This window comes from Drosophila suzukii, chromosome 3 (genome assembly GCF_043229965.1).
Source record: "Drosophila suzukii chromosome 3, CBGP_Dsuzu_IsoJpt1.0, whole genome shotgun sequence".
NCBI classification, from domain to species: Eukaryota; Metazoa; Arthropoda; class Insecta; order Diptera; family Drosophilidae; genus Drosophila; species Drosophila suzukii.
In genome coordinates this window covers 15,166,193-15,185,389 of record NC_092082.1, presented here as the reverse complement: position 1 = coordinate 15,185,389, position 19,197 = coordinate 15,166,193, and the positions used below count along the sequence as shown (strand labels likewise).

The 19,197-nt window shown below is 46.2% G+C and overlaps 8 protein-coding genes across 13 annotated transcripts; 5 read left to right on the top strand and 3 right to left on the bottom strand.

Annotated features, from left to right (window-relative positions):
• The first annotated feature begins 13 nt into the window (after window positions 1-13).
• LOC108005782 (uncharacterized) lies at window positions 14-1,442 on the top strand. Its single transcript, XM_017069111.4, has one exon. The coding sequence runs from the start codon at window positions 75-77 to the stop codon at window positions 1,299-1,301; it is 1,227 nt and encodes a 408-aa protein (XP_016924600.3). The 5' UTR covers window positions 14-74; the 3' UTR covers window positions 1,302-1,442.
• Window positions 1,443-1,944: 502 nt separating this feature from the next.
• On the top strand, window positions 1,945-5,525 carry Cln7 (CLN7/MFS domain-containing 8). Of its 5 annotated transcripts, none has more exons than XM_036815224.3 (6): window positions 1,945-2,024; window positions 3,514-3,792; window positions 3,849-4,355; window positions 4,416-4,567; window positions 4,629-5,228; window positions 5,299-5,525. In XM_036815224.3, the coding sequence occupies exons 2-6, from the start codon at window positions 3,601-3,603 to the stop codon at window positions 5,438-5,440; spliced, it is 1,593 nt and encodes a 530-aa protein (XP_036671119.3). In that variant the 5' UTR covers window positions 1,945-2,024; window positions 3,514-3,600; the 3' UTR covers window positions 5,441-5,525. The 5 variants fall into 5 exon arrangements, with proteins under 5 accessions (XP_036671119.3, XP_036671117.3, XP_036671116.3 ...); XM_036815222.3 differs by having other exon boundaries at window positions 1,970-2,057; XM_036815221.3 differs by having other exon boundaries at window positions 1,970-2,214.
• On the bottom strand, window positions 5,512-8,098 carry lark (RNA-binding protein lark). The gene is made up of 4 exons (XM_017069275.4): window positions 7,942-8,098; window positions 6,779-7,651; window positions 6,434-6,672; window positions 5,512-6,068 (listed from the first exon to the last, which is right to left on the bottom strand). The coding sequence occupies exons 2-4, from the start codon at window positions 7,478-7,480 to the stop codon at window positions 5,951-5,953; spliced, it is 1,059 nt and encodes a 352-aa protein (XP_016924764.1). The 5' UTR covers window positions 7,481-7,651; window positions 7,942-8,098; the 3' UTR covers window positions 5,512-5,950.
• Window positions 8,099-8,570: 472 nt separating this feature from the next.
• Window positions 8,571-12,204, top strand: eco (Establishment of cohesion). Its single transcript, XM_017069082.4, has 2 exons — window positions 8,571-11,735; window positions 11,794-12,204. Exons 1-2 carry the CDS (start codon window positions 8,665-8,667, stop codon window positions 11,996-11,998), a joined length of 3,276 nt encoding a protein of 1,091 aa, XP_016924571.4. The 5' UTR covers window positions 8,571-8,664; the 3' UTR covers window positions 11,999-12,204.
• Window positions 12,205-12,571: 367 nt separating this feature from the next.
• Window positions 12,572-14,679, top strand: wrm1 (wurmchen 1). The gene is made up of 3 exons (XM_017069115.4): window positions 12,572-12,730; window positions 12,917-13,257; window positions 13,669-14,679. Exons 2-3 carry the CDS (start codon window positions 12,964-12,966, stop codon window positions 13,858-13,860), a joined length of 486 nt encoding a protein of 161 aa, XP_016924604.3. The 5' UTR covers window positions 12,572-12,730; window positions 12,917-12,963; the 3' UTR covers window positions 13,861-14,679.
• wrm2 (wurmchen 2) lies at window positions 13,867-14,679 on the top strand. The gene has a single exon (XM_017069116.4). It carries the CDS (start codon window positions 13,867-13,869, stop codon window positions 14,038-14,040), a length of 174 nt encoding a protein of 57 aa, XP_016924605.3. The 3' UTR covers window positions 14,041-14,679.
• Window positions 14,680-14,791: 112 nt separating this feature from the next.
• mus312 (mutagen-sensitive 312) lies at window positions 14,792-18,776 on the bottom strand. 2 transcript variants are annotated; one of them, XM_017069294.4, is made up of 5 exons: window positions 18,634-18,776; window positions 18,026-18,549; window positions 17,019-17,957; window positions 16,910-16,954; window positions 14,792-16,855 (listed from the first exon to the last, which is right to left on the bottom strand). In XM_017069294.4, the coding sequence occupies exons 1-5, from the start codon at window positions 18,678-18,680 to the stop codon at window positions 14,985-14,987; spliced, it is 3,426 nt and encodes a 1,141-aa protein (XP_016924783.4). In that variant the 5' UTR covers window positions 18,681-18,776; the 3' UTR covers window positions 14,792-14,984. The 2 variants fall into 2 exon arrangements, with proteins under 2 accessions (XP_016924783.4, XP_016924784.4); XM_017069295.4 differs by having other exon boundaries at window positions 16,717-16,855; window positions 16,910-16,949.
• Window positions 18,634-19,083, bottom strand: LOC108005901 (uncharacterized). Its single transcript, XM_017069296.4, has 2 exons — window positions 18,900-19,083; window positions 18,634-18,842 (listed from the first exon to the last, which is right to left on the bottom strand). Exons 1-2 carry the CDS (start codon window positions 19,022-19,024, stop codon window positions 18,680-18,682), a joined length of 288 nt encoding a protein of 95 aa, XP_016924785.1. The 5' UTR covers window positions 19,025-19,083; the 3' UTR covers window positions 18,634-18,679.
• Window positions 19,084-19,197: the final 114 nt, after the last annotated feature.

Below are 19,197 nucleotides of genomic sequence, written 5' to 3'. Positions count from 1 at the left end.
ATTTCACCTGGTCAGCGTTATAAAATCGGTTGTGCATCGCAATTGCCCAGACAGTTTGAACTGGAGCACCCACAATGATGAGCAGAAATATACGGAAGAGCGGCCTCTTTGGCTATACTGTGATACTTCTTCTAGCGGTCATCCATCTGCAGGCGAGTGCTGTTCCCACCACCACCACCAAATCCCCATCGACGTTGGCCACCACCACGAAGGCGACGCCCAGGGTGAATCCCCTTACGGAGTCGAAGCTCGAGAAGAATTGCAAGGCTCTGTGCGAGCACTGCGGCTGTTTGGGTTTCTACTGCGGGGAGGAGTGCCTTTGCGAGTGCAACGATGACAACTCCGACACTGAGTGCATTCGCACCATGCAGATGAATGCCAAGACGCTGAATCTGCCCTTTGAAATAGTCATCCAGGGGCCAAGTAGCAATCGTTTCGTGCGCAACGCCCAGCAGTTCGAGCAGAAGCGGGATCTAGTGGCCAGGAGTGCCTCCGCTTCGGGTCAGGCTCCTCGAAACCGTCGCTCTAACATAACCATCTACAAGCCCTCCAAGAAGTCTGCCAATCAGTCCACCGCCAATGCCCTGGATACTGTTTCCAAGGCTTCGGAGAAGGAGGTGACAAGGCACAAGAGGTCCGTCGACCACCTGGAGTGGTTCAATGACTTCGCCGGCTCTTTGGTGCGTCCCTCGCCCTTAGGCACCAGGGCCCAAAAGCAGCTGCGGGAGTCCAAGCCATCGCCTTTTAAGCGCCAGACTGCTCTGGAGGAGCCGGCCCGTCGGGAACCTTGGTTCCTGGAGCATGCTGCTCCACGTCTGACTCGTCCCGCTCCCTTGAAGAAGGACCAACTCTCTCGGAAAAACAAGAAGAGTCCGTTCTCCCGTAAGATTACCAAGAGCAAAGCCCCAAAAGAGCAGATGCGCAGGGAACAAGAGCGAGAGATTCGTCCCCTCCGCGATGCCCTACAGGTGGTGGAGCGGATTCCCAGGGTGCTCCAGGATACAGTGAACCATCTTTCGTCCGATCCCCGCAGTGGGGATGTCTTTAGCCTGAACATCAGGAACAAGGCATTGCCCCAGGAAAAGGATGAGAGAGAAGATGAGGAGCGTGTGCCCCGGAGGCCAGGTTCAACTTTCCGAGATATGCGGCGCAATGAGATCATTCCGGAAGCTGTGACTCTTGCTGCTCCAATGGAACCCGCACCTCGAGCTCAACTTCCTGTCCAGCGAGGGGGTCTCCTGCTGCCCTGGTTAAGACAGCGGCGACTCATGCGATTGCAGCAGGCCAGGGGCAATATGTAGAGGTACTCCCTCAACTAATTCCTAATCCAATTTAATTTGTCCTATTTGTACTCTCATATTTTGTTGTATATTTTTAAGAATTTTGGGCACTCATAAAATAAATTTGCAATTTGTAATGTTCTGCGGTAGCAGCTATCCAAAGGAGTTTTGAAATGTGAACTTTAATACAATGAGGATATAGCTATTAGCCGTTTTATGAAAAAAATGTTAGTCCAAACTTCTGGACCTTTATAGTTTTATTATAATCGGAGGTATGAATTCACCACAATAACTTAGTTCTACCAAAGACAATATAATAGGATATAATTGTATACTTTTAACTTGTGTAGATAAAATATGTTTGTGAGACAAACGTTGGTTAAATTCCAGTACGATTTCGTATACTTTTATTAGGACGATGACCGTATTGTCTTAAAATCATAATACGGGGGAAATATGGGATGATAATATGCCAATATGTACAGTGCGATCCATTGGTAACGGTAACTAAATTATTATCTGGATCTTGATGTTTCGACTCATAGTCGAGTACAAAACCGTTACAGCCGGTATCCGACAAATTTGAAAATACATAAGTAACATACTTTCGAGCGCGGTCTTTCATGAGGTTCTCTCTCTTTAGCTTCCGCTCTGGGTTTTAGCCGATTTGTTGGCAACAAGCGTCGCATTCTGCCGCGACCGTTCTTCAAAAGTGGATGTTTTTGCGCTGCTCCGCTGCAACAGGTAGTTGCGAGAGGTGAACCCAATTGGTTAAAGGTGCATTACCCGCTCGAAGCCCCACAAAGGGATTAAGAAGTAAAAAGAGAGGATCCGCGGTGGGGGGTTACTTTTTCTTCTCACCGAACTGCGTAGGCAGATATTACATATAGCCATCGGGAGCGGAGGAACCAGAGAAAATGCGTTTTTATGTGCTGTGAGTGGTTAAATATTACAAAAACCGAGAGAGTGTGAGAGTAACAACAAGCTAGAGCCAATAAAAAAAACAGAATATATCTTTGTTTTACTTGCATACAAGTTTTTCAAAGAGTGTGGTAAAATAAAACAAATAAGTAAATTGTCGTGCGCCGGCCAAATAATTATTCAAAAACCAAACTAATTAGAAATCAAAGAGAGGAGTGCCAACACAAAGTGGGTTTTCAAACGAGCAGAAACAAGGCAGCCAGAGATCAACGGTCGCTACCTTATATCTAGTATTCATGAGATGTGTGTATGCGTGTTTGGAGAACCAGAACGAGAATCTGGCTCTCCACAAACAACAACCTAGTGCATCAATTGGAAACATATTCAATCTGAAATTGATTTACGAAGCCGTGACTTTCCATTGAGAAACTAGGAAGTAAAAAAGTCTGTACTGATTGGTATGGCTAATCACTGAACTTGTTGCATTATCGAAAACACTTGTTGAGTTTTAATGGCTTCGTTTGGCTTAAATTTGTTTGGAACATATTACCACATTAAGTGGTTACATTTACATTTACCTCATTCAAGTGCTCTACGCCCCTCTCTGTCTTTCTGATAAATTAAATGTAATAAACTGACGGGTTCTGCTCCACCTTATCAAGCCATATAAACAAAAACAAAGGCGAATTCACAGTGATAGTGACTTTTACTAAAAGCACACAAACACTGTCACATGGCAACGGAAAGCCATTTGGGCACCGATTGCCTTTATCTTCAGCAATTACTGTGATAAGTTAGCCAACTGTTTCCCATATCTTCGGTATTTCGGAGGATAATAACGCGACGGCTGGCAGATAATCCACTTAATATTCAAGGTTTCTTAGGAATCGATTCGGGCAATACCCTACAAAAAAGATTACTCGTAAAGAATTATCAAACAGTTGGAAATTGTTGAAATTTTCATCCCACAATAATATTTACTTGAGTAATGCAGCTTCAAGAGTTTATTTTTTAATAAAAATTAATAAGAGTTTGAAAATAACGTTAGAGATAATAAACATTCCAACCTTATCAGAGCTTCAAAACTAAACTATTCGTTAACCGAAGAAAGTTGGTTAGATGATTCATTCTTAATATTTTCTTTAGATAATTGAAGTAGTTATTTAATTTTGTTTAAGTTTAAAAACACTTTAAGAACCGCATAACTCATGTATAAAATTAAATTTTAAAGCTTGCATGAAACAAAGAGCACCTAATGTCTAAAAACTGACACTTTCTCTTACAAAAGTCCAAAAATCTTATTCGAACACAGATACAGAATGACTCAGTGGCGGTAGAACCCAACAGACTTCCATTACACTCTAATCTACCCACCAAAACACAAAAAAGCAAACTAATCATGGAGTTTGCCCGCCGAGTTTCCGCTCGCTTTGAAACCAAAAGACTGCCGGAGGACGTGGACGATGGCCTGGAGACGCTGGAGAAATATAAACAGCGCTGGCTTTCCGTCCGTATCATCTATTTCACCATGTTCCTGATGGCGCTGGGCTTCAGCATCATTCTCACAGGCATTTGGCCCTACCTCAACAAGGTGGGTTTGACCACAGCCATGTGATACCCCTGTTTTTCAAACCAATCTCTCTTCAGCTAGATCCCACAGCGGGCAAGGAGTTCATGGGTCTTATTGTGGCCGCCAATCCGTTAGGACAGATGATCTTCAGCCCCATCTTCGGGTGGTGGGGCAACAAGTTGGGCAAGATTCGCCTTCCTCTGCTCATTTCGCTGGCTCTGTTCACATTGGCCAGTGGAATATACTCCTCGCTGGAACTGCGTCCGGATAATGTCAAGTACTGGATGCTCTCCTCGCGATTCCTCATCGGCGTAAGCTCGGCCAACATTGCCCTGTGTCGGTCATACTTGTCGGCTGCCACGCGAATCAGCGAACGTACTCATGCCGTTTCGATGGTGTCGCTGGCTCAGGTCTTGGGCTTCATCATCGGACCGACCCTGCAGGCGGCCGTGACTCCGCTGGGCGATAAGGGGCACATTTGGCTGGGGGGAATGATGCACTTCAACATGTACACGGCATCCGGATGGATCAATGTGCTGATGAGCATTGGAAACTTCATAATGTTCCTTCCTGGGATTTTTGAGGTATAGCACAAAGCAGCTCAGTTGAGAAGAGAGTTGATTTACATATGGACTTTATTTTAGGAGCACAAAATCGCTGCTCGCGAGGTAATGGTGATGCAGGGCGGCACATCGGAACGAGAGACGTGGAAAGGCATCAAGCCCAACTACTTTTCCGCCTGGACTTTGATCGTCGCCTTCTTTGTTCTGGTCTTCAACTTTGTTCTGCTGGAGACGTGAGTTGTTTTGATAATATGCAGTTCCGGAACTCAAATAAGTTTTTTTCTTCCCATACAGATTGGGCACATCCCTGACCATGGATATGTTTGCTTGGACCGACGACGAGGCCCTCTGGTACATGGGCATCATGATGACCACCGCAGCCATTGTCTCCCTGGTCACGTTTGTTTTAATTGGACCCATGTGCAAGCTCCTGGCCGAACGTTATGTGCTCATCTGGGGCGGATTCTCGCTGATGTTTCTTGGGCGCGTGCTGTTCGTCCCCTGGGGTCCGGATCCGCCTAAGCTGGCGCAGCCCTTCAATGAAAGTTTGAATCTGACCAAAGACGATCCACTCTTTTTGGGCTGCCCGTCTGCTACACAACCGTGGTGTGGCGAACTGCCGGCTCTAACTTTGACTCAGTTCATCATTGGATTTGCCCTTACATCGGTGGGATATCCCATTGGGGTTACTCTCATCCAGACTATATTCTCAAAGGTTCTGGGACCTCGACCGCAAGGCGTCTGGATGGGATTGCTTACCGGATCAGGCTGTCTGTCCCGTGTCCTTGGTCCTCTTTTCGTGGGATCCATCTACACCCGGCTGGGCACAGTCTGGACCTTTGGCATTACCTCGTTCATGATGATCGTTTCGATGTTTTGGTTGCAGTGCAGCAAGTGAGTCAAGATAACCACTTCCTTTATTTGGAGTTCCCCAGAATTAATCAAACTTCGGTATCTTTCCCAGTCGATTACTAATCCCTCCAACTTTCGAGAAGGCCACACCAGTGGAACTGCAAGAACTAAACAAGCACAATGGTGGCAAACAGGACGAACACTCACCCGAAGAGCCCATCCACGGCAGCCACCACTCCTTATCCCACGCGTAGCGGATAGAGCGATTATAGTTCTTAAACACATCGTTGCAATACTGCCCCTTAAACTAGCTTTAAAATACAAGTTTATTTTTGCATATTTTGGACTGCTTATGCTTTTTATTGGTACTCGAATCTCTGTGGATTTATGTTGGGAGGGGAGCACGTCGTTGTCTAGTCTTTTAGGCATGAATTGCATACAAGGAGGATGCTCCGAATAGTACTTCCATCTCCTTTTTTTAAGTATACGAGTTATGGTTAGTTTAGGCTTAGTAAAATACGCGTGGTTTACCAAGGCGGCAGCCACAATTGTGAAAATGTCGTCGGCATCAGCATGTGCTGTTGGTGTTGTTGATGGTAGTAAGCCGCTGGCGACCATAAGAGCAGCCAGCAGTCCCCACCCGCCGTCCTTTGGTTGCTGGGTGTGTGATACAGAGAGTGCGCCAGGGGAAGGGACATAGACATGGGCAGGGGCATGGGTAGTGCAACCGCCACTCAGCTGCTGCCGTGATAGTAAAACTCATCTCAGTAGGGCGCGTATCGGCGACCCGGAGGCGAGGGACCACGTATTCCGCGAGACGAAATCATGCGTTCATCAAATGCGTCGCGACTGAAGTCCTCGTAGCCGTGAGGAGTGGGCGAGCTGGGTAAAAGGATAGATAAACACATTAGAAACTGACTTGGCAAGAGGTGAAACCTAGAAAAGCTTATGGAACCTTCTAGGGCCCAATTTTCAAATAGTCAAAGGTTAACAGGCGATTGTAATTTGGAATAGGATTGCAAATTTGCAATTAAAACTAATTCAATGCATATTAAGAAGTCCCTAAAAGTGTATTAATTATGCCCTTACTGGCAACCTGTTTAAATGAAGCTTTTAGTAAGACAACAGCAGATACTCTGTATTTTGAGGGAATGCTATAAGTAGGGTCTATATATCAAATATTTACGCTTGGTAATAGACTTAAATGCTTTGTCATGGTTTTTCACACAAAGCGACGTGGCACCTACCCGTAGCGACTCATTCCGTTGCTGCTGCGCGGCGGAGGCGGCGAGCGGCGGCTGAACATGGTGTCGTATCCGCGCGAGACGCTGCAGGAGCGCAGGCTGCCGCTCAGGGGCGGCGGCAGGGGCATGGGTTCGCGGCGCGAGATGGGCGGCGGCGGAAAGTCGCGCATGCGCGAGGTCTGATAGCGACGCTCGTACAGATCGCGTGAGTCCTCGAAGCGGCGGTCATAGTAGTCATAGTCCTGCGAAAAGGAAAACCATAGTTACATTAGTGGCTGCGCAACAAGCACTTGACTTGAATGAAATATGGATGATTTGATCGGGGGGGCAAATGGATGCTGAATTTACCCTAAAGCCATCCATGATGCGGTCACGCAGGAACGGCGGCGGCGGTGGTGGCGGCGGATACGGGTCACGACCGTACATGCGATCTCTGTAGCCGCCGGCGCTGAGCGGTGAGGGAGGCTCGCGTCCGCCTCCGGCGCTGCCGTACAGTCGCGGACACTCTTTCGACCAATGCCCGGATCTTCCGCACCGATAGCACTGCTCCGGATCGCCCATGCCCGGCTTGGGTCGTACCCGACTGGTCGACACTTGGACCTTGAGCGGCTGGCCGTCGACAACGCGACCGTTCAGCTCCTTGATGGCGTCCTGCACATCACCGACACAGTCCAGATGGACGAAACCATAGTTGCGCACAATGTCGCACTCGACGACGGTGCCGTATTTCTGAAACAATTCCCGCACCTCCGGCGCCCGCGTCTTGTCCGTTAGATTTCCCACGAAGATTTTCGTGGTCGGTGTATTGGGCGCCCGCCGGCTCTTGGCCGCCTCCACCTTGATGGCGAACTCGTTCAGCGTGTAACCGTTCAGATTCTGTATGGCATCGCGACCCTGCTGCTCCGTCTCCATGTGGACGAAGCCATAGTTCTTCACCACGTCGCACTCGACGACGGTACCGTACTTCTCGAAGAGCGCCCGCAATTCGGTGGCTTGCGTCTTCTCGTCGAGATTCCCGATGAACAACTTGAACGTGCCGGCTCCGGGCATGGCGGCAGCGGGTTCCGCAGCGTGGTCGTCCACGGTTATATCGTTTCTAGCACTCTGGGTGGGGGAATCCCGGAAAAGTGGCTATCTACGCGGCGGCGGCGGCTGCGTCGGAAATGTATGGTATGTATGTATCGCGGTTGGGCGACGACGGCGGCGGACTTAACGCGATACCTCAAGGGAAGACAGAGAAGACAGGGCAATGTGTTTTTGTTTTTTGTTTGGTTTAAGCTATTACGGGCATTATGGGGAACATTCAGGCAGCAGGACAAGGAGCGCGATTACCAGTAATCTCTATAAATTCCGTTTTATCTTGTTTTTCTTTATTGGCGTTGGCATTCTGGGCCCTAACGCATACACAAAAAAAAGATGGCGGCGGCTAGAGTTCACATTTTCTCACGGTTCTCGTTGCTTTCGTTGGCGTGGCTTTCAAGTGCGGTACGGATAATGGGGGGCGGACTTACCTGGTCTGCGGGGGCTGCAAATTAAAATAAAAACGCACAGCTCAGCCTTTTACTTTTATTTCCCAGGTGTTGCGGCAGAATTTTCCAAATCGGTTGACTCCGATGTCGCAGTATGACCGTGTGGCGCCTGGAGAGTGTGACCTCAGGTGTCGTCTTCTATAATACCAATTAAAGCGGAGGGGTCACACTAATTCTGTTAACTAATCCAAAATGTTAACATAACGTTGGGAAGTTAAAATATTTAAAATTATTTATGTAAAATATTTCTTATTTATTTTTATGAAGTGGTAACAACAAACTAGTTTTATAAGGTATGGTCTGCAGCCCAAGATATTTTTGTGTAAATTATTTAAACAAAACTATGCCATGGGCTTATATAAAAAATAAAAATATGATCCATTAAAAGTCATGGCTAACTTTCCATGTTGTTTCCCATAATGATCTTAAAAGCAGGAAAATCCATTTTTGTTGAACTAATTATAAATATGCATTTTATATTTTATAACTTTTTCAAGAAAAGCTTATAGTTAAAAAATATATTGAGTGTTAACATAACGATTTAGGGTGACCGTTCTACGATCGCTGAACAACTGGTACCCCGAAGAGTGTTGGCAAGCGCCTGCGATCGGTTCGGGCTCCCCCAACACTGGGCAGCCACAAAAAAGCGCGAAGGAGTCTCAATTTGGACAAAGTTAATGCGAAATAAAAGATTTACCAGCGATCATGGAGACGCCGACAGGTAGTGGGGGCTCCACGCGGTCCACGCGCATGCCCACCCCACGCCTCTCTGAGCGCAAGCGGCAACTGTTCGGCAGTCCGGTCTCCAGGCTGAGAAAGATCAATGACGACAATGAGGATGAGGACGTAGACAGTCTGGGTATCTTGCCGCTGAAGCCTCATGTGGCGGCCAATATGCAACGGAGGAGTCTCTTTGGCGAGGGAAATAAGGCAGTGAGTGGCAGTGCCAACAGCAGCCCGGAAACCAACAAGGAGAACAAGAAAACCCGCAGCGAGGTCGTCGCGGCTGCCACGGCGGATCAGTTGCCCCAGTTGTTCACCTCCACCATGCGGCTGAATAGCAACAGTAGCAGCAACAGTCGAAACAGCAGCCCCCGTACACCTAAGCTGCGAGCCAAGCGAGCGGACTCATCAATGTCTTCGCCCACCTCCTGCTCCATGGGATCTCCATCACCACGGGGCAAGGCCACACCCATGCAGGAAATCAGGACCAGCTGCAGACGCAGTCCACGTACCTCGAGTGCGCAGAAGAATCAAGAAGACTTGTCTTCACCAGAAACTTTCCAAAAGAGACTAAGCAAAGTGGCTGATATGTTAATGAAGCGACAATATACGAAAGCTGATGTGGGCACACCAAGAGGAAGGCACAGTCTCAATTTAAAGACCACTGCCCAAGTACATACCATCAAACCCAAAAGGGTTAGCCTGGAAAGCAGCTCTAAACGCAGGAAATCTCCAAACACAGGATCCGATTCGGATGACGAGGAAGCTCCAATAAGTAAAGCCCCAAGGAAGAATGATTACAGCAAGATCAGAACACCGAAAATGGAGCGTCGGGAGAGAAACTCAACAATAAAAGAAGCAGATAGCAAAGTACCTATTGTAAAAGCCAAAACAGAGGCCTTGGAAAGCTGTAATAGGAATCCAAAAAGTCCTATTAAAATTGAAGTTAGTGAAACCTCAACAGTGAAACCAAGAAACAGCACCAGAAGAACAAAATCCCCAGTTAAAATGCCCATTTTAAATGACAAAGAAGTGGCGATTGTTAAGGCCTCAACAGAGAATCTAGAGAACAGTCTTAAACGAACTAAATGCCCAGTTGAACTGTCTAGTTCAGAGATTGTTGAAGACCCAGCGAGTAGTCTAGAAAACAGTAGTATTCCAGTTGAAGTGTCCGCTTTCGATGAAGAAGCAGCCAATTGCAAGCCCATAAAGCGAGAGCACCTGGATACCTCTTCCAACTTGGCTGTTTCTTCAACGGAGTCCGATTCTGGATCCCCACAAAGCAAAATGCGCAAGATGTCGCTGAAGAGCAGCATTCCCACCTTGGCCTTTTATTCCCACAGTGGAGCGTCTGCTTCAAAGTCAAAAGGTAAGCGATACACACCTACGACTTTTCTCCGACGACCGACAAAAATCTCGCCAAACTCCCGCCCAGTCCTGGGTATTAATAAGGGAGTCCGGCACAAAATTCGCAAGCCCCACGGACTGTCAACCCGACTGCCGCACACCGACTTGGACAACATTCTCAGCTCACTAAGCAACGAACGGCTGAAGAATCTAATCACCACCAAACGAGAGGAGCGCGCCAAGGTTGAGGAAGTGCACCAGATCCTGCGCAGTGCCAGAGATCCAATCAAGATGGCCAAACCATTGAGTGTTATTGAAGCGGACGATGCCAACAACAATAACAATATGCCAGCGAACATGTGGCAAGAAACTTCCGCCGACTTTTCCGACCTTAGTGAAGATGAGGAGAAGGTGTTCAGCGACGATCCCGTCATAGAATTGGAGCCCATCATACCGATAATCCGACACGAGCCGGTCCACAATTCGCCGCCAGCCGAGCAAGCGGATCTCAGCAAGCGCAAGTTCTTCAAATCGGGCCGACGGAGCAGCACTTGCATGGAGGTAAGGATCACGGACAACATCCGGGCCAGCGTCAGCCAGGGCAAGATCGCCCTGGTCCAAACTCCACGCCGAAAACCACGACAAGTGCGGGTGAAGTCTGCAACGATTTTCTCAGCTGAGCAAGCCACCGTGGATGCGATTCTGAAGAACTTGGACGACACGGTGATAGACGAGATTATTGAATCGAAACCGCTGACGGGGATCACACCCATGGAGGCGGAGGACACACCCATGGATACGGAGCCTCTACCGGATATAATTGAGTATGCGCCGGAAGAGACAGTTGCAGAAATTGACCCCTTCGCTGAATTTCGTAATCGTTTGCCATATCAAACCAATGATCCTGAAATCGTGGAGCAGCAGCAAATCTTACTGGAGTTCCTTATAAGCAACAACATTTGTACAGAGCAGAATTTTGAGATTTTTATAGCGAATCCGGACAATTACAAGGAGGAGGCCAATCGGATTGTGGACGAATTGTACATGGTGGTAAATAGCGAAGAGGCTGCGCAGCTCGCTCAGATGGAAGCCCTGCCGGAACCAGTGATGGATATTCAACCACCACAGGATCCTCCAGCAACAGATGAAGTCCAGCCAAGGCTGTTTCCCATATTTACACAGCGCCTGCAGCCCGTGGTCCAGAAATCGATGCGTAGACGGCCGGATACTTCGATGAGATTGGTGTCAGCAGCTGGCGGATCAAATCAGTACCAGATCGATGCTGGTCAGAAGGCTTTTGGAGCCCGGCAGTGTCAGCAGTGCGGATTGGTGTACACCGTTCACGAACCGGAGGAGGAGCAGCTGCATCGGGAGTACCACAACTCGATCCATGTGCTGCGATTCAAGGGTTGGATCGACGAGGACATTGTGGCCGTTTATCCGGAGTGGGCCAGCGATGGTCGCATCATACGAATTAACGAACGCGCTCCGGCCGCCCGGCTCGAAAGACTTCGGGATCTTATCGGAGTGGTGGACAAGGAGCTGGGCTACTCCTCGTACATCGTGCCGAAGATCTTTGTGGCCTTCATGGCGGTACGGAAGCAGCAGATTGTGGGTTTCTGCCTGGTGCAGCCCCTGTCTCAGGCCCATCGATTCATCCAGGTCGACGGCACGGATTATTTCAGTGAGGAGAGTTACCCGGCCAGGTGAGAAACCCTTTGATCATTTTTGTTATATCTTCAGCTAATCCTTCTCCTACTTTAGTTGCGGCGTGTCCCGAATCTGGGTTTCTCCACTGCAGCGGCGCTGCGGAATCGCTAGGAAGCTGTTGCGGGTCGTCCAGTGCCACACGGTGCTAGGTCAGGAGATCGCCAAGGAGTGCATCGCCTTCAGCACACCCACCGACGATGGACGATGCCTGGCGCGCCAATTCACCGGGTTGGATAACTTCCTGACCTACGACCAGTGATCGGGGAAAACGGCTATTGAATAGCTGGATTATTTTTGAGTTAGGATTGCTTCGGAACCTGTAATAGTTGATAAGCAAATGCGATTTATGTTACAAGCGGCGAGAAGACGCGGCATTTATTTTGTTTTCATTGGTGGGTCTGAATATGGCCGATCTTTTGCAATAAATTTGATTTCTTTCCTTTCCGCGTTAATATCAAAAATATAGATACATTTTGTTTTGACTTTTTTTTAGGGTGGGATTGTTTATTTCGCTTCAGTACAGTCATTCTTTTCAACTTTACATCTTTTGTATATAAAATTTCTGATTTCTATACATTTAAAAAGAATTCAGAAAAGATCGGAGAGATTTTTTTGGTAGTATTTTATATCTTTGAATATAAAACTCACCTATTTTTTTCACGCTTAATATGAATTTTTTTCAATAAAGGCCACCTAATAATGTAATTTTTATAATTTCTTTTAAATCTTTATTGAATACATAAATCATGCCCAAGAGTATACATCACATTATTTGTAGCACATGCAATCGCGATCGTTATAAAGTTATCGATCGCTTGCAACCCTGCGGCACAACCAACAAGTGCCACCACTAACTCACTGAGCCAGGCTTTGGGCGTTGTTTTCCTAGCTGCAAAGTGGCTGTTAATTAATCTACTTCGGGACTTTAAATATTTAAACCTCTTGAATGGGACTTGTGCCAATCTCAGTCAGCTCCAAACCTGCGCAAATGGTAAGTGGAGTCCACCTCTAAGCAGGGAAATCCAAGTCTCCGGTCAAGTTTACTTTGGTGACGCCACGCCCAATGTGACAAATTGGAATTGGTGGCAATTGGTTTCGGGGTGCCAGTGTGGCAAGCAGCATGGTGGTTGAACCTGAACCGCTTTCTCATTGTTACTCTTTCCTTACCTACTTCCAGACATTTGAGCATTGAACGCTGTTCAAGTACCACACCCCTAAAAGACTATGTCCACAATCGAAGAGGAACGCAAGGCGTACGAAAACAATCCCTACTTCACCGGCCACATCTACGGCAACTTCTCGCCGTTTTATGTGACCATCGCCATCTGCACGGTTGTCCTGGGCACGATCATAATACTGAACATTATCCTGGGCTGCTGCTCCAAGCACCGCAAGTACTGGCAAGACAGGCACACGGGTAACCGCTGGTTGGTTTCCATTTGGTCCGCCACGCCCCACAACCAGCCGCCATTGGACTTTACTGAACTAAAGGACGCCTCCTACTTCCAGCGTTTCCATGTGAGTAATTTAAGGACTTTAAAAAGAATTTCTAAAAATTTCAAGGAAGATACAAAAAAATTAGGCATTTATATTAATCTTTTGATAAAGGCAATTGTTTGATCCTAATACAAACATCTAAAACTATCTCACAAACATTTTGTATGTTTTTTTGGATCTGTACCGCCTTAGAGATGATCCATACAATTTCATATTTAGAATCCAGTTTACGTATCTAAAAATATCTCTTTTAATTATTCTCCTAACAACACCATAAAATGGTTGGGGAAGAATAATTGCAAAAAATTTTAATATTAAATGATAAAATACCAATATCAATATTTTAAAGGTATCTTAGACCACTTCCCGATGACAGAAAGCCGATTTGTTAAATCAAAAAACATGCTGAAATTAAGTTTTCGTTTCTTTCAGCCCACTACCCACCAGCAAGTGTTCCCCGACGACGTTGTGATTGGCGTTGACGACTTAGAGCCCGTGCACTCGGCGCATCATCACCACCAGCAGCAGCACCAGCGTCCACCACGCCCAGAGGGTCGTACCCTGCACCAGCAACGCCAGCGCGAGGAATACGTGGAGCTGCAGAAGCGCGAGAGCGACATCTAAGTAGTAATGGCTCTTTACTTTCTTTATCCCGCCGTGTCCGCCGTCGCCCTGTTCATCGTGGGCGTGATCATTGTCATGCTGCGCTACGGACCGCGTTTGTGCGGCCTGCGCCACCATGCGCTCCCGGACGACGACGACCTAAGGGGAAAAACGTACGAGCACGAGATTAGCTATGCTTAATCTCTTTTTAAGGGGTGTCCCAGATATTTCTTCCAAGCAAAAGCCCTTCAAAATGCAGTTTATATTTTAGAACAACCGAATAGTATGCTAGTATGCAAAGTCTTTGACATTTTTTCATTCAACCTTCCTAAATATCAGAAATTTTTTGGGCACCCCACCTTATAATTTACTTCTTACACATGCCGGCAATGTTACGAATTGCTTCTTATATATCTCCCTAAAACTAATCGTAGCCGTTGTAAGACCCCACTAACCTTTCTGCACCCAACAATCATAATTATTTTGCATGCAGTACAAATAGCTTCATTAGCATCTAGTTCTGTTCGAGCCGTTTCCATTCCATTAATCACAATCTGACAATGTGCCTTCAATGTAGAGACTCGTGAGTAAATTATACCGTCCAAGTGTCTTTTAGTGCCGTAAGATCGAACTGTATTTAAATGTAATGGTTTATACCCTTTTTGGGTAGTCTACAGATGCTGCATTTAACGTTGTCCAATATTATATTTTTATAAAACATATCAGTGTCTTGAATCTTCAACCATTAATGCAAACTCTTTACATTTGTATTCGTCCGTAGTGTCCCAATATTGTATTCTGAAATTGCATCAATAAATCTTCAATTTACGGCCCAGAAAATTATAAAAAAACATTGTTTAAATAAAGAGATGGGAGTTGGAAACTTAAATTAAATTTTGAATTCTAGAGTTCATTTTTAGTAAAATTATATTGAAGAAATACACAAGAACAGTCAAATAGAGTTGAATATATATTTTCAGTTCATAAATTTACAGATAATAAATTTAAATCGCAATATGCCAAATAACAATGTCGTATTCAATAGAACATTCTAAGTAATACTATACTAATTACAAAGCATTCGGAAAGCGGTATAACTACAAAGGAATCTTATAATAGCTGATGCAGAAAATTGAATTAACGATCTATTTTCTCTTAGAGGGCTTCTTTGGGTGCTTTCGCACATGACGCTCCGCTTGCTTATCGGGAGCAGTCAGATCATAGCGAAAGATAATGCAACGCCGGTCAAAGAATGTCTTTAAATCCTTGGGATCGTACCGATGACCCAAATGCTTTAAGTACAAATAGACTTCCTGCAAGTCGATGGGTTCATACATGAGAACGCTCTCATGCAGTTGCGGGTTGGCGCAGAGAAGATTGTGCCAGGCGATGTGGAGCGGCACCAGCGGCTGTGGAGTCTTCTTGGAAACGTTGGTTTGCAGGACAAAGGTCTCGAAATCATCGCAAAGACTCGGCGGAAGGGATTGTGAAAAGCGCAGTAGCTCATCGCCAAATGCATCTTTAAATTTAAAATCCTTTTTCGGCTCAGTTGGTGTCAGGGAAACTTCAGTGGTTGATTTGATTAATTTTGAGTGGGGTTTTTCCATCATCACGGGAGTTGATTTAGAGCGGACAATGGGCTCTGTTCTGGGTGGCAAATCCTGAACAGCTACGGTTTTCATAATAGGATGCGTTTGATTGTAGATAAATTCTAACATTTTAACGGCCTGCTTGCGTTTTAGCGGTTTTATGCCGTAGTTGTAAAGCTGCTGGAGGATCTCTGATTCCGAAAGGGTAGTGAAATCTGGTTTGGGTGTATGACAAACACGCACGGTGTACACATTTCCATCTACTTCCACCTGCTGGGGGACAGCTGGTGCTTGCTGCTTTGGAGCACTTGGCTCCGGTATTGACGTTGTTTTGATTTCACCCTTTAACAAAAGATCCAGCCCACTAGGCGTGACATTGTCCTCCGCAACATTAGAGGCATCCTTGATGCTTTTAAAAACCATCTGATCGAACTCATCAAAATCGTCATCAGAACTATTGTCAGGTTTGCTTATCTTCGCCAGTAGCTCATTAAATTTGTGACTACTTCTGCGAGCCAACGGTTTTGCCGGTGCATCCAAAAACGAAGCCTCCGCCCAATTGATATTCCCATTTGATGGGGAGCCTTTTCTCACAGGGCTCTGTAGTTCGGAGATGCTAAAAGGCTGGGATGGAGCAGCATCCAGTATTCCAAACTCAGCACGCTCCTTGCTAAGAGCACTTTTGTTGGGCGAGTGTGAGCTCTGTGAGCTATTTCCATCCGCAGAAAATGATTTTAGAAAGGCATCCAGATCGTCTTCAGTTTGGAATTGTGGAATAGCTCGCTTTTTGGTTACCGGAGAGGCAAAACAACTATCCGAGCTGTCGTCGTCGACAGTTAGATCCTTCGCCGTTTTATTGGCCTTCCAGATGGAATAATTGATTTCCTCGTCGGAGAGCAGAACCACATCGCCTTCGTCCTCGCTGTTTTGAGTTAAGTCCACACTTGCATCCGAGTGCTTATAGGGTGATGCCGCAGGTGATACCCTCTTCTCGGGTGATAGGTTCATTTTCCAGTTCAGCGGACTTTTAAAGCTTTGATCCGTTGATAAACTAACGCTTCTTCGCATTGAGTTCCTTGAGAAGTTCATTTCACTGAAGCTTGAACTCCGTTTAGAGTCGTTTGGAGTGGTTATGATATCTAAATGAAATGATGACTGCTCGGAACTTTTCAATTCTGGTTCCGAGCTAAAGCAGAAATCATCCTTATCTTCATCTTCTTCTGCTTTCCATATAGGAAATGTATCAACCTTCACATACTTCAAGAACAACTCTTTGGAGATGGGACAGCTTGCTTCCTGGGAACTGTAATTTAGGAGTATATCCCCACTAGAGCCAGATTCAGGTAGTGCTGTTTTCGGAGTGGGTTCATTAAGGTCTGACGTTTCGAACTCTTGGGTTAGGTCAATAAAGTCATCTATGGGTTTATCTGGACATTAAAAAGTGGATATCATTTTGTACACAAATTGAGTAAATCACTTACCTTCAAAAGAAGTATTCTCCTGTGAAGCGTTGAAAACAGTCTTTACTAGAGTTAAATTAAGATGTTGTTTAGAATAAATTTTATGTTCTCTACAGATTAGTATTCTCACCTTCATCTCCGGAACTGGAAAACACTTCATAGGTTGTTATTTGACTAGCTTCTTCAATGCTGGATTTGATTTCAAATTCCTTGACCGGAGAAGATGGTTCAGATATGCTATGATTTTTGTAGACTTTCATGGAAAGCTGCCTAACCTGTTCGGGTTCTTTAGAGATAGAAGACGTTGCTGTATCCAGCTCATCATCAGATTCCGCAAAAAGATCGGGGGAGGTGCAGCGAGTTGTTTGGGTGGGAATGCTTAGGTTGGCTTTTGAAGTTGTGGGTTGCAGGTTTTCTTTCTCATCCATTGCCATTTTAGCCCGCTTATCTGGTGGCTCCTTGGATGGGCTGCTACTAGTCGAGGATATTTCGGGCTCCACATTATCACCCACTTTGGAGTCATCTTCGATCATGTTTTCCGCCACCAGCTTTTCCAGCTCATCTAGTTCCTCAGCCACTTGTTGTTCCAACATTTGTTGGTCACCGAAATGCTTTTCCAACTCTGCATAGACGACTTCAAGTTGCTGCTTTAACTGGCGGGATTTTGGGGTTTCCCGCTCTGGAGATAAATCTCTGCCCTGTATTGCAGCAAAGCTTTTGAGAAGATGGTTTGCAGGCGTTTGGCTAACTTCAATCAAGTCGTTTACGTAGTATAGACTTAAATCTTCAATGACACCATCGCTTGGTTCTCGAAAAATCTGAGATTTACTTTTAGCTCTCAGTTGCTGAAGGAACGAACTGATCACTGTATAAGGCGGCATTATACGGTCTTTACCCTTCAGTTCCTGTGTGCGCACTTGTTGAGCCAGCAGTGCTGTAACTTTCTCTTCCAGCTTCTTCTGCTGTACTTCGGGGTTGCGTAAGGTTAGGGCAGTGAACTTATTGGCCCATTTGCCACGCCTGCCACCTTTTCCCGCCACCACAGGTAGGACGGCCAGGGATTTGTAATCTGTTAGAAGATGATGAAAGGTACGAGAGTACTTTCTCTCTTAAAATTACTAATGATTTTTTACTCACCTTCCTTGGCCGCTGTGCGAAAGCCATACTTCTGCAGCTTGAGTCGTATTTTCTCAGTAGATACCTCTTCATCATTCATAAGGTCAATTACTGCATCCTCGTCGTCGTTCAGGCGCAGGCGTCCCTGCTTCTCAGCCTCCGACTTGGACAGCGCCAGCGCCATTTCAATGTCATCCGGACTGAAGTTGTCCGCCATACAGTGCTGGGCGGTCACCTCGGCGAAGATCTGCTCGTTCTTCAGGAAGTTACTGATACTGGGCTGCTGTTTGCTCTTTCCGCGACCTCGACGGGCAGAGGCCGAGGTGGATCCACTGCTCCCCTTGAGTTTAGGTGCCTTTTTGGGCTTGGGTCCTGGTTTTTCGAACACATTGCTGGCGCGTATTGGTTTGATTTTGGGTGCAGGAGGTTCGGGCTCTGAGGGAATGGCAGATGCAGATGTGGCATCCTCCCCAGCATCCTCGGGTGTGGCAAAAAAGTTGGATAGCGATAAGTTATCATTGCATGCTTTGGTGCTTCGTGTTGATCTTGGGATGGTAGGAAAACAAGGTCTTTGGTTAGATAAATACAAACATTTTATTGTTTAATAAGCAAGATGTAATTAAAATTACCGAGGCTGTAGGTTTTTAAAGTTCGCTCGTCGTGTCTTGCGATCCATTATAGATTCCTCTGCTCCTCGCTTTCCTTGATGGCCTCCTCAATGAACTTCGAGGTCCTCGGGGCGCCAAACTCAAAGAGTCCCTTTCGATCGCGCTCCTGTTCCGTTTGAGCCACCGCCTCACACAGCTTTTCGTTGGCAATACGCTGAATGGGCGTCAGACTGTGAGGGGCAATACATTAAAACCAAATTTATCAGATAATTTAGAGGAAAACCCACCTCCAAATTCCGAATAGCACAGTTCCGGCGGCCAACAGGGCATAGGCAAATCTATTGCGGTATATGAAGGATGGTGTGCCGTGAGTGCGTCTAGGCTTCCGCTTGGTGGTGTCAATGGAATCCATTGCTTCAAATGCCGCTGAATTATATAATTAAATACATTTTACCCGGTAAAGATCAAGAAAACATGCTTCAACTTGGCGTTGCTGGTTTAGGGTTGCCAGGCCTAGCCAAACTGAATCAAAACAATGTGAGATATTATTAAAATAGGTTGACTATGTAGGTAGTAGACGGGAAT

What these genes read in the sequence shown, in the direction of transcription:
- LOC108005901 (XM_017069296.4), bottom strand. Translation starts at nt 19,024, where the DNA reads ATGGATTCCATTGACACCACCAAGCGGAAGCCTAGACGCACTCACGGC. An exon ending in GTGCTATTCGGAATTTGGAG is followed by an intron (nt 18,843 to 18,899) that starts GTGGGTTTTCCT and finishes TGCCCCTCACAG; the next exon opens with TCTGACGCCCATTCAGCGTA.
- Cln7 (XM_036815224.3), top strand. Translation starts at nt 3,601, where the DNA reads ATGGAGTTTGCCCGCCGAGTTTCCGCTCGCTTTGAAACCAAAAGACTG. An exon ending in TCCTTCCTGGGATTTTTGAG is followed by an intron (nt 4,356 to 4,415) that starts GTATAGCACAAA and finishes ACTTTATTTTAG; the next exon opens with GAGCACAAAATCGCTGCTCG. An exon ending in TTTTGGTTGCAGTGCAGCAA is followed by an intron (nt 5,229 to 5,298) that starts GTGAGTCAAGAT and finishes TATCTTTCCCAG; the next exon opens with TCGATTACTAATCCCTCCAA.
- eco (XM_017069082.4), top strand. Translation starts at nt 8,665, where the DNA reads ATGGAGACGCCGACAGGTAGTGGGGGCTCCACGCGGTCCACGCGCATG. An exon ending in GAGGAGAGTTACCCGGCCAG is followed by an intron (nt 11,736 to 11,793) that starts GTGAGAAACCCT and finishes CTCCTACTTTAG; the next exon opens with TTGCGGCGTGTCCCGAATCT.
- LOC108005782 (XM_017069111.4), top strand. Translation starts at nt 75, where the DNA reads ATGATGAGCAGAAATATACGGAAGAGCGGCCTCTTTGGCTATACTGTG.
- wrm2 (XM_017069116.4), top strand. Translation starts at nt 13,867, where the DNA reads ATGGCTCTTTACTTTCTTTATCCCGCCGTGTCCGCCGTCGCCCTGTTC.
- lark (XM_017069275.4), bottom strand. Translation starts at nt 7,480, where the DNA reads ATGCCCGGAGCCGGCACGTTCAAGTTGTTCATCGGGAATCTCGACGAG. An exon ending in GCATCATGGATGGCTTTAGG is followed by an intron (nt 6,673 to 6,778) that starts GTAAATTCAGCA and finishes TCCTTTTCGCAG; the next exon opens with GACTATGACTACTATGACCG. An exon ending in AACGGAATGAGTCGCTACGG is followed by an intron (nt 6,069 to 6,433) that starts GTAGGTGCCACG and finishes CCTTTTACCCAG; the next exon opens with CTCGCCCACTCCTCACGGCT.
- mus312 (XM_017069294.4), bottom strand. Translation starts at nt 18,680, where the DNA reads ATGGATCGCAAGACACGACGAGCGAACTTTAAAAACCTACAGCCTCG. An exon ending in TTTAAAAACCTACAGCCTCG is followed by an intron (nt 18,550 to 18,633) that starts GTAATTTTAATT and finishes TACCATCCCAAG; the next exon opens with ATCAACACGAAGCACCAAAG. An exon ending in GGAGAATACTTCTTTTGAAG is followed by an intron (nt 16,856 to 16,909) that starts GTAAGTGATTTA and finishes TTTAATGTCCAG; the next exon opens with ATAAACCCATAGATGACTTT.
- wrm1 (XM_017069115.4), top strand. Translation starts at nt 12,964, where the DNA reads ATGTCCACAATCGAAGAGGAACGCAAGGCGTACGAAAACAATCCCTAC. An exon ending in CCTACTTCCAGCGTTTCCAT is followed by an intron (nt 13,258 to 13,668) that starts GTGAGTAATTTA and finishes CGTTTCTTTCAG; the next exon opens with CCCACTACCCACCAGCAAGT.